Here is an 11,611-nt window from a genome sequence, read left to right on the forward strand (position 1 = left end):
TCGACTAGGGAACGAGATAACTGCGAAGGAAGAAAAAAGAAGTTATGCATCACTAGATTGCACAAGTGTAACATCGGGAATAATGAACAGGAGACGCAGAAAAGTGAATGCTGCAGTGTCTTTCATGCTTTTTGAGATCCGAAAAAAGTTGTAGAGATGAACAAGTCCACGAGTGAGATACCGATCCGGGATCGTATTAGTGAAATATCATAATGAAAAGAATAGTATTCAATGAAGATACTAAGCCAAAATCCATGATAGCAAGGGTCCAGAAGACACTGCGCAGAGAAGGCTCCTCATGCAAACACCCACCATCCGGCAAACACAAGACCAACGAGCACACCGATCGCACGAAGAACCAGGACTACGAGTAAAGCCTTGCGAACCGCGGCGTAGAATGTATTCAGTGCCGTGCCCGACCAGTTGACCCTGAAAATCGTTTCATTAAAAATATACCAGATTCCGATGGGAATGCCAAGTACCGTCGGACATTGGAACCTCCATCGCGTACACTAGCTTCCCACCCACGCACAACCTCGCGATAACGTTTTCCAAAAACCCTGAGGGAATATCATTTAATTACCTACAGCCAATGTTAAAAGTAGACATACCAGATCCAGAAGTTGACATCTGGATAGGAGAAACGAGGGAAGACACTCGCTAGGCTGGGTGCGACAGCATCAATGCGCATTCCTTCACCCCCTACAGGGTGGAAGGGCAGGTGCAGACTAGGCAAGGAAACTTTGTACAGATCTTGAGGCGTGGGCTGTTTATTGGGATCGGCGGAAGAGGGAAGCGCCGTGGGCGGTATCATAGTCGCCATCAGGTCGAGCGTCATGCCAAGAGAGAGACCCCACAACTTGAGTTGGTGCCGCGACTTATTTTGGTCCTTCCCTGAAAGCGGCTTCGTAGCGGTAAATCCTTTTTCGAGCTTGTCCTGCGTCAGTGCGGGGTACGATCCGTTTTTCGGGAGTGCTGCAGAACTACTTGTGGATGAGCCTGGTATCGCGTCGGACTCTGGAAGATCGAGTAATATGGCGGGGAACTGCATGCTGCCTATGAGAATTCTAACTAATATTTTCAAGATAGCAGCGCGCCGAGGTGTGAGCCTGGACGCAGCATCCACAGTCACGCTGGACCATCTGCTTTTTGCGTTCATCTTGTCACCTATATGTCCTGGTAAAACTGCGCTAGCAAGAGTCTCGAGCGGTACCCAGTGGATGTTGGTCCCGTCCGTTGGGTCGGTGGGGAGAGGATTTGGAGTGAGCTGCAAGAAAACGAAAGGAGACAGAATCATGAGGAGTCGCTTGCCCAGCGATGTAGTGATCTCTCTGTCATCGAGTTGACCTATGAAAGCAAAGTCACGCTCTGCGAGGTCCAAGCCAATCTCTTCCCATGTTTGACGCATGGCTGCCATGAGGTCGGAAGTGAGATAAAGTCAAGAAAGTGGATGGAACGCATATACCTGTATAAAGACCTCCTTCATCTCCTTCTTCAGTACGTCCGCCGGGGAAAGCAACGTGAGCTCCAGCCTTGCCGCTGCCCTTCGAAGTCCCATCGCCAGTGAAGTTCTGGAATGCAGATGCACGCCCTGGAACTGCATCGGAAGGACCTGCACCATCGCGTCTCAAAAGAAGAAATTCTGGGCACGCGAGAGGGTCCTTGACCCAATCTAACTCGAAGAATTGACTTAAGGTAGGTAGGGGGGTGTCAACTGGCACTGGGATGGTATTGGGGGGAGGTACGACACGGATAATGATGGCGACAGCGGCCCGACGAGGTTCTGCGAGATCGCAAATTTATAACAGGTCAGAAAATATGGATTGCCAAGAGATAGATCATATGACTCACGAGTTGCTGGCGAAGTGATTATTCGAGGAGGCGTTGTGCGGATTCGGTGAAGGGCACACGACAACAAACGCACCACTGAGTCCGGTTTTTCTGCAATAGTCCGGGTGTAAGTCATAAACGTTTTTCAACCGTGAGACCATACCCTGTGCCATTTCGTTACAATACTTTACAAGTCGTCCACAAAACTAGTAAGTACTGTCGTCAAAAATAGCAGTTCAACTCATGATCCGAAAAAGGACATCCGGCACTCCATCCACCGAGACATCTGCCACCCTGTTCCCCAGGATCTTATACGAAGCGCTATAAGTACTGAACTGACTTAGATCTCCCTACATTATTATCCGAATTGGACAAGCTCAGAGTTAAATTATATTTGCCAGCGGATAAGATCATTCAAATAGAGGTAATTGCGCCACAGATCGACATGAACTTGGCAATTCAAGTCAATAATCCTTGCGCCATTGAGTGAGGATCATGGGCAAGACAAGATCGCGGCCTCGTATATACGCTCATGCCACGTCACAAGCTGCGCAGAATCCCTGAAGGGCATGCGCTAAATATCGTGTGATACCAGACATTTGGCGTTAATGCGCAGATAAAGAACTAGTGATGGGTTAACTTACAATAGAGCATAACACATGCCTCGACGAGCCACTATAATCAATCGATAACGGGAATTCATGGGCCGTGCACTGCTTCAGGTGTGTTGAATAGGTCCCGGTATCACGTCTGATCTTTAAGGCTATTGCAGAGCATCAGCCGGGGGTTCCGAGCACTGATTGTTGCATAACAGGCCACCATGCAAATGCTCAGCGCTGCAGCCGGGAAAAGAAGAATGGAAGAGGTCGAATAGATCGGTTCTTATGAGCAAGGGGTAGTAGGTGGGAAATGTATCAGCTTAATTAGGTGTATGACTGGGGCGTACTAATAGTCCTATTAGTCCAAGCCTTTCAACTCATCACTCCGACTCTTTCCTGCACTTTCTTGTTATTACTCATCTTCACACGTCCTTAGTATAAAGGATAGTGTTTTCTATAAGTTTCCATTATCCAAGCGATCCTCGCCACCAATTTCAGTCTAGTTAATAATCACTTCTTCGCTCCTAAGCTAGAACACCAGACGAAATGGGGATGAAGTACCGTCGTTATCTCGCTGGTGAGCGCATCTACGGCTGCTCCAAGTGCAAGACGCATCTTGCAACGATCCATTCTATGATATCACGAGTGCGTCGCCACTCTCATCCTTTGTCTCCAGGTTTAGTGGTGTGCTAATGCGGACATTGTCAGGCTTTCAACGGCCAACATGGCCGCGCATATCTCTTCGAGGGCGTGTGAGCTCTAAGTTCGTACTAACATCGGTGCTCATCTCACTAATCCGATCGCAGCGTTAATGTCATAGAAGGCGAACCAAACGACCGCCAAATGACGACAGGCAACCATACTGTCCGGGATATTTATTGCGTCAAATGTGCTACTGTCCTCGGCTGGAAATACGTACGTCATGACATCTAGACATCTCATTCCATAATCCACCTCATTTCTTTCTTTCGTCATTCAAGGACCGTGCATACGAAGAATCGCAGCAATACAAGGAGGGCAAATACATACTCGAGCGAAATCTTCTCATCGACGTCCAGTAGCCCAAATTGCCTCAGGTCCCCTATCCACCTAGCTAACACACGACCACACAACTCCAAGAACGCGACAATTACAACGACCCAACGGTACATCACGTCATTATTTGTTGACCACTCGATAGTCCTGGCCCCATCACCTTAACATCATTTCCGTCTTCGAACCTCATCCAGGACTGTCAATTTGTTGCTTAAATCGTTATATATGTAGGATGAAGACTTACAGATGCAGATGGCGGATGTAGAAGGGTTGGCGGAGACATTCACACCACCAGTCGTCATCCTGCCTCAGCCATCGCTGTTCGAATCTTCTACACGAGGCACGAACCACGCGGCTCACGCACCGTGTGCCTCCTATCGCGCCATCTTGCATTATGCCACTATGATCCTCCCTATGATCTCCGCAGTCACACGACTCGAAGAAATGTATTCTGTGCCCTTTTGTCTCCCTCCTCCCAAATTTATTGTGTACTTACTATCTCATTGCATCCTCATTTAGTTTCGTCCTTAATTTTTTTTTTCAATGTGCTTATTTAGAAGCATGGCATATCCTGTTTCTCCACATAAATTTCAATTCCGGAATCCGTATCGCTCGTTATCAAGAGCTGTGTATGGATATCTGCCCAATCATATCTCACACTAATATCAATACATAGATCGTTATTCTGGCAAGTAGTGATGAGACTACACCCGTTCCGCAAGTCATGTACTTCAAATCAAACCGCGTTGCAAGTCCTCTAGTACGGGGCGTTCTACCAGACCAGAGGTAGGCCTTGAGCATGCTCATGAAGGACATGGTGATCGGAAGAACTAAGTGGTGCTATGAAACATTCCAGTATTCCGTAAACACGGCGTCATAAGATAATTATGTGATGTGGAGTACACCGCGGTCACACAGGAACCGAGTGGTAAATAGCACACCAAAAGCGTGTCTTTTATCCGACTGTGGCCTTCCAGCATATCAGCCAGCCTGTACCGCTAATCATAGGGCAAGGGTGTAGGCCTTAGGGTTCGGTGGCTGGTAAACACGCGAAGTTACACACCAGAACTTCGGCCATTTCACGGGGATGACGAACGTGAAAACCCTTAATTGGGTGTAATGACTGGGACGTCATCAGGACTCCTCGTATGCTTTCTACGAGCTAGACCCGGCGGCAAGTTGATCATTACTACTATTTTCAGCTAGTCTCATCACTGTGGGCAGACTAACGGAAGTAAGACAGTCGTTCATTCTATCAGCCACTTGAGCAGGCCACATACCAAGTACACATGGCGGTTGGTGGGTAATTGAAATGTCACAAGCTAGGGCTATGGTCGGCTATATTTTGATCGAATCGCCAGCTGACCATGCTGTGGAAAGCGATATTCACGCGCTGTTAGACAAGTTTCACTGCAGATGCAGTTCAAGTTGCTGGGGTTGATGATAACGTCACACGCGGTTTAAGAGATTAGGTAATTGAACGAATTTAGGCAATCCCCAACATGTCGCATAGTAAATTGAAGTTCTATGCATTCCATCCCCAGAGGATTGCAACGAAGTATATAAATACCAGCAAACGACCGTCACGTCCGCGACGCGACGTCTTCACAGTCTTTCACCATCTAGCAACACACACCTTTCGACGTCAACTACCCTTACAGCTCCCCGTACAACTGCCCTAGCCCGGTTCTCGTAAATTTTCACCTGCTAATGCGTATGTTCAAGTCTTTGACTGCGGTGCATAAGCTGTGAACTGATATGTCTCTCGCAGCTGCAATAACCATGTCTGCGGTACACCCTGCCCTGAGAGCATCATCTCCGATGTCATACGTTTCTTCACCCCTTGGTGCATCCTCATTGAACACCTCGTCTGGCTCGTCGAGAGCACTGCCCATACGACCATCATTCCCTCACTCTCGCCCTTTGAGACCCTTCGTTTCAATATCACAAAGCGCCTCGTCACGCTCATCAAAAAAACCTGTCAAGTTCATAGAGCCACCAAAGGACTCCAAGACAGTCTTTGTACTTGACTTGACCCAGGGAGAGCTGAGCAGACAGGATTAAGCAGGCGGGATACATGTGTTACTCTTGCACTAGACTAATGGGAGTACCCAGGAGCCATAGATCGATGTTCCAACTCCCGTTTGGCGCGTTACCCTTTTCAACCAGATTGTATGATCGGTAACTTCTTTTTATTTGAAGTTTTTTTATTATCTGTGTATATAACTCATTCCGACACAGTACTAGTACCGCACACTAGCATACAATAGGTTCCTTTCACGCCATAGCTTCATTCTGCCACTCGCCTTTATCACGATGCGTATCATTCTACGTCCCACACATGCTCCCACCTGTTCAACACAATGCGTATCATTCCATATACCCCCGCCTGTTTCAACTACGCATAGCTTATCACAATGGGAAGTTTGTTGTTTGTTTTATCTTTACGGGACAGGTAGTGTTTCAACTTAGCCTCTTTCCCAAGTCATCGGGTGAACTACGGTAACTTTTTAAGAAGGCACCTGTTCCTCCTGATCATGATAATCTGTGCTTAAGCGTAGTAACTGTCATTTACTTTACCACGGCTTATGACAAGCTTGGCCTGATCACTAGCACAGCGCTTCTAGCTGGTTTATTTTGATAGCAGTGAGCAACTTTCCCCTCTTGCAACGCGTCACGTGTGAGCTAACCCTTAATCCTCGGAAGAATCATCGCGCATTATGTGAGGAACACTTGATACAGGCATCACTCCGAGGTATGCGTGGAATTTCCTGCGAAATCCAACGTCTGTGCGGAAATAAAGCTCATCTCATATCAGTCCGGATATTACAAACCCCCCCTTTTCCAGACGTCAAACATATATAGTCGGACTGTCGAGAATGAAGTCACTGGTCTTGAACGGCCAGAAGGAGACTCGAACATCGCTTGACGGAACCAGCCTGAGTGTAATCACTTGACCTAGACCTAGAAAACATACCAAATGGTTGCTCTGGAAGAAAAGATGGCTGCAGTAAGTAGCTTATAGGCTCTGTTAAGTGACGTCGGCATCATCACCAAAGAGTTGATTAACTCTGCCCCAGTCATCCAATGTCTTGTCTATGCCATTACCTATGACATGCATATGCTGACTACCTCTGACCTACGAGTGCACGGTTACTAATGACCTGTCTGTCTTGCGTTGCTGACCCCATATCCATCACCCATCGCCGATCAAACTTCGAACAGACGCGGCTGGCGGCATGCATGAATCAGGATTCCTATGCTGCGGGACCTGGGAAATTTAACCGCCCCCACTACCTCTGAACCCGAGTACAGTGTCATTTGGCAATCTCAACACTTTGCAACTGCTGCCAGACACCATATTTGGCACCCATCAAAATCTGATAGACAGCACGGCAAGAACGTTTCAGGTTTCATGATCGACCTATTCCGTCCTGACTTATTGTTCTTGCTTTCCAAGAGAACATTTATTATCGCCGCTCATATACCCTACCGAAGAAGAGGCGATTTTGCGAACTTTGACCACTCAATGGTTCTGCTTACCCAATTCCCTTTGTACTCCGTAATCCAGAATCCACATGACTCATATACTGGGGTTGGTGAGCCAATTGTTCCGAGATGGCCGTTTGTCGTAGACGTAAGCAATGAACGGAGAATACTCGGAGAATAAGTCGTGGCTTTGTTTGGACCTTCTCAGTTATGCAGTCCTCCTATCAGACTCAAGTGGTATCGCACTGTGCCTGGATCAATGGACGCGCCAGTATATAGTAGCTGCGTCCGAGTCTGGATCTTCACTTCTTCATTTACTCAGGGAAGGGTATGATAACATCTTATCATGTCGAGATTGGATATATTATCTATAATCAGTTGCCGCCGTGTGCAGGTACCAGGCGCAAGGTACAACGTTCCCAATCAGTGAAGGTCTGAACGAGTGTTGAAAGAGTTCGAAAGCGGGTTGTCTGGAATCTAGACCACCTATTTACCTCTTCGGAGCTCGTTTCAGAGCTTACTCCATGGACATGCGCAGAAGGCGTGTCGTTACAATTCTTTCCTTCCAAAGAAGTGATCGGAAAAGGCTCCCGAAGTAACTTGTAGTTTCCTCAATTGTGGTTTCGAACCAAAGTTCATATGTTCATGTGCGCCAATCATTACCTTCTTTTCTTCCGTCCCAAAATAATTCTCACCCTCGAGCACAGACGCTGAGCGACAAAAAAAGACTGAAACTTAACTTTACCAATCACTGGAAATTTAGTAAGAACGGGAGCCATTCTTATTTCCCACTCATAATTGAATCTGGGGATTACAAGTGTCAAATCTAGAAAGGCTGACCACTGGCAGAGGTCGAATGCTAATTCTCCATTCTCGTTGGGCTGAGGCACGGGTCTTGTTTCTGGGTACTGGCAGCTCGCGAGGTGACAGGACAGACAGCTGAAACTCCACGATCCCCCGAGCTGATTAGCGCTGACTCCTGAGTCCTGACATGTCCAGCCCTGTGTCGCTGGGGTCAACTTCCGAATAGGATATTTAGCCTGTTATGAAAGCAATACAGCATGGGTAGAACAGGGCTGAGCAGAATTACGATGAGACGGTGAGGTGTCAACGAGTGCCGTTGGGTTTTCCCGAAGATTCAGCGTGGTTATCGACTTACTCGCATTTCAGATAGTGGCGTTATGACATTCAGGTCAGCCGTTGATCCTTCAAGTTGGGGCTGCTTCAGGCTGTTGGCTCGCCTAGAAGCCAGACTGGACCAGTTCCGCCATGCTAATTTCGAGTCTATGCATCGACATTGGATGTGCAGCACCCAGTAATATCAGCAATGAGACAGAATCAGACTCGCTTGCCCACCGTCTACTGCAAGACACGTGTCAGAAGCGCAACTCGAGAGCGATTGCTCGCCACCTGGTGAGAATCGCTGGAGATGACTAGACGAGGTTGACTCAGATTGAGCACCCGTACACCCGGGCCAGGCATCATCTCTCCATAAATTAGCCGATGAGTCAGCCTGTCTTATGGCAGTATTTTGACACGACGCACTTTGTCAGAGTTTGTCAGACGCCCACTAAGTTTCGATCCTTTTGGCGGGCCGAGCAAGCTGTGAGTATCAATAAGTACTTATCACCATACGAAGGCAATTTCTTACGATAGATAGATACTCATTTTAGGTGCCGAAGGGTGTTCGCAAAGTTTACAAGGTTTTCACACATTCAATTAACTTGTCGGGGAGGTGTCCACCGGGACGAGTAAGTTAGACCCGACTCGGAGAGCATCGTGCTGTGACGACATAAACATCACGTCTAAGTTACGTGGCTGAAACTCGGATGGGAGAGTTTCGTCGGCCTGGTTCTGCGTCGAAAAGAGCAAGGGGTGTCACATCAATGACGATAAGTGCGCTCTTAACGTGTATTCTATAAGCCACACTTGGAGACAAATACTTGGCGCGGCTTCCGTGCACCCCGTCAGATGCTCCGTCGAGGATGCCAGTGACGGAATGTTGATACGTAACGTCCCATGGTGGCGGTGGCGCGATTGTCGTTGCTCGTAAAGTTCATGGTGTGGCGAGGTCGAGGGGAGCCTGGTCTAGGACGGCATAAATACAGCCGCGACTTTAACCGTGACTTGTGACAGCCTCTGAATTCTGTACCAAAAGCGAGAACACGAGTAGCATCTCAACGTCACTGATCTGCGGATACACACTGCCAATCAGAGCCTCAGCTTCAAGCTTCAGCATCCAGTTAGATCACAGTAATTGTATCTGTGAAAGGCCTGTTCTCCCCTTCGGATTAACGAGTCACGATGAACGATACGAAGTTTTGACGAGCGCCTATTGAGCGTATACCTTCCAAATGTAGTTCGGCTGTTCGGTTAAAAGTCACTTTTCCGATCTGACAATAATTATAAAAGAAAGACGATGATCGTCGCGGCAAGTTACAGGAGGTCGACCGAGACCGCCCAGCTTTATGGGTATCTGATGGCGTTCCTTACCGCGCAGATCAAGCTGGATCATTTGGGTGAGCCATGGCCAAAGATGGCCCTGAATTTTGTGGCCCCAAGGCCCCAACTCGATCTTCCATACGGAATAGTCAAACAACCCCATTGATGGATACAAGGCCTCGTGTGACAGTGTTAAAACACTAAGAGGAGCTGAGCGCTGATCCTGCAAGGACATGATATCACTTCCATACCTGGAAGTCGCCGTGTTCATACAAAGTGTCTCGGATGGGTCGAACTTACCTCCAGAGTTGGATAATGATAATTTGAGTCCGGAGGTCAGATGACGGCCGGACGAGAGAATTTCGGAGCCGTTGGTGGGAGTTATCTCCAAGAAGTTTTCAGTTTTATGGACGGTTTAATGTACCAGTGAACTGGATGTGGTTGACATATGGCGACTGACTAAATACGAGGGTCTTGATACTTAGATGCGGGGCTAATTAAATGGTATGATTATGATAAGCCAGGAGAGCTTGATACCATGTATGGTCGTTCTGACGGCAATTAATTAGGTGGACCGCAATCGTCCATACCTCTTTACACTGCTTTTAAGGGGAAAGAACATTGCTTTGTAAGGGGTGGATGGAGATGTCCGTAGGCGGTGATTTGTTAATAAATAATAAGTAAATAAATAAATAAAAGTAAAACTTTAAAATTATCTTATATGATAAGTGGAATACTTGGAAGGAGGCGTAAACAAGCCAATTGGTCGTACATCAACGCAGTTTCTCTTCTTTCCGCTTCCTACTCCTTTCTCTCTCTAAGTCTTCAAGTCCATTTCTGCGCCTTTCTTTACGACCATATACGATCTGCACGACTTCTGAATATTCTTCCTTCTCTCAAACCTCATCTCTTATAAGGTATCCCTATATACTTGGCACTTTCTCCGGCTTCAAACTCCATTTTCGGCTTCTCAAGGTACGCACATCCCCTGTACCCTCTCTGACAGTTGTAATTCACTTCTGAAAACAGAACTCCTGTTCCATCTCTTTCGATCACACTCAAGGTAATCCTTCTTCGCTTGCTTTCATCTCCCTATCATTCCTAATCTATCATTAACAGCTATGGATAGCTGGAGGGTTGCTGTGCTTGGCGATGGTGGTGTCGGCAAAACTGCTTTGGCCGTTCAGGTCAGTCCCTGTGACTATATTGTTGCCCATCCACGCCTCATGTTCCCTCCTAGTTCACTCTCAATTGTTTCGTTGGTAAGCACAACTACAATAAACGTTCTATTGCAAATTAATGACCTCCATCCTTCATCGTATAATATTATGCAGAGGTATGTGTTCTTGTGAACCTCGTATCAATTGACTCATGGTCACTCGCAGACTTACGACCCGACAATAGAAGACGCTTATAGGAAGCAGTTAATTGTGGATAACAAGATGTGCTTCGTCGAAGTCATCGACACTGCTGGGCAGGGTGAGTACTATTCATTACACCTATGCCACCTCTCTAATGTCCATGCAGAGGAGTACGCCACACTGCGTGACCAATGGGTTCGGTACGTAATCATTATGCTCTCTTATGTTTGACATGTCTCACTATCTCATAACTTTAGGGAAGGCCAGGGGTTTATTCTGGTCTACTCCATCGCATCTCGGTCAACATTTGAACGGCTGGACGTTTTCAGACAGTCGATGCTCAAAGTTAAGCGCCAAAAACCTATCTTCATGCTGGTGGGCAATAAGTGCGACAAGACATACGAGCGCGAAGTCTCACGTGAGGAGGGCATTGCACTCGCTCGGACATTTGGCTGTGAATTCATGGAAACATCAGCAAGAACAGCATATAATGTCGAGCTCCTTTTCACCAACCTAGTACGTGCCCTACGGCAGACGAAACGATTGGAATCTGGTGGATCAGGGGGAAAACAGAGCGACAAGCAACCAAGGGATGGCGGCAGCAAGAAACCCAAATGCGTCGTTATGTGAAGGACATCTTCTCGGGTTATTGGCGACTTAGATTTCATACTCCCTTTACCTCTGTTTGATGATACCTCCACGATTCTTTTGCTTTATTCTTTTCGCTCGCTTTCGGGCTCATGGTTTCCTTCTAGCTACAATATCACACGTCCCACTCCTCACGCTGTGACTTACGCGATCTAGTCCGCGATGTATTTTGCAATGCACTGGCAGTTTTCTGGTACAGGTTCGCAG

At 47.3% G+C, this 11,611-nt stretch overlaps 4 protein-coding genes across 4 annotated transcripts; 3 read left to right on the forward strand and 1 right to left on the reverse strand.

Annotated features, from left to right (window-relative positions):
• Positions 1-296: 296 nt before the first annotated feature.
• Positions 297-1,966, reverse strand: BJ212DRAFT_1258488 (uncharacterized protein; the record flags this gene model as incomplete). The annotated part of the gene is made up of 5 exons (XM_041329942.1): positions 297-429; positions 483-560; positions 612-1,410; positions 1,466-1,783; positions 1,852-1,966. 5 exons carry the CDS (start codon positions 1,964-1,966, stop codon positions 297-299), a joined length of 1,443 nt encoding a protein of 480 aa, XP_041199463.1.
• Positions 1,967-2,975: 1,009 nt separating this feature from the next.
• On the forward strand, positions 2,976-3,490 carry BJ212DRAFT_1444156 (Yippee/Mis18; the record flags this gene model as incomplete). Its single annotated transcript, XM_041337924.1, has 4 exons — positions 2,976-3,074; positions 3,138-3,181; positions 3,236-3,344; positions 3,410-3,490. The coding sequence occupies 4 exons, from the start codon at positions 2,976-2,978 to the stop codon at positions 3,488-3,490; spliced, it is 333 nt and encodes a 110-aa protein (XP_041199464.1).
• Positions 3,491-5,285: 1,795 nt separating this feature from the next.
• On the forward strand, positions 5,286-5,528 carry BJ212DRAFT_1259851 (uncharacterized protein; the record flags this gene model as incomplete). Its single annotated transcript, XM_041330059.1, has 1 exon — positions 5,286-5,528. One exon carries the CDS (start codon positions 5,286-5,288, stop codon positions 5,526-5,528), a length of 243 nt encoding a protein of 80 aa, XP_041199465.1.
• A 4,988-nt stretch (positions 5,529-10,516) lies between these two features.
• On the forward strand, positions 10,517-11,386 carry BJ212DRAFT_1259448 (small GTPase superfamily; the record flags this gene model as incomplete). Its single annotated transcript, XM_041330025.1, has 5 exons — positions 10,517-10,582; positions 10,636-10,653; positions 10,781-10,874; positions 10,923-10,956; positions 11,014-11,386. The coding sequence occupies 5 exons, from the start codon at positions 10,517-10,519 to the stop codon at positions 11,384-11,386; spliced, it is 585 nt and encodes a 194-aa protein (XP_041199466.1).
• Positions 11,387-11,611: the final 225 nt, after the last annotated feature.

The sequence above is a fragment of the Suillus subaureus genome (assembly GCF_016647635.1).
Source record: "Suillus subaureus strain MN1 chromosome Unknown BJ212scaffold_2, whole genome shotgun sequence".
In the NCBI taxonomy this organism is placed as follows: domain Eukaryota; kingdom Fungi; phylum Basidiomycota; class Agaricomycetes; order Boletales; family Suillaceae; genus Suillus; species Suillus subaureus.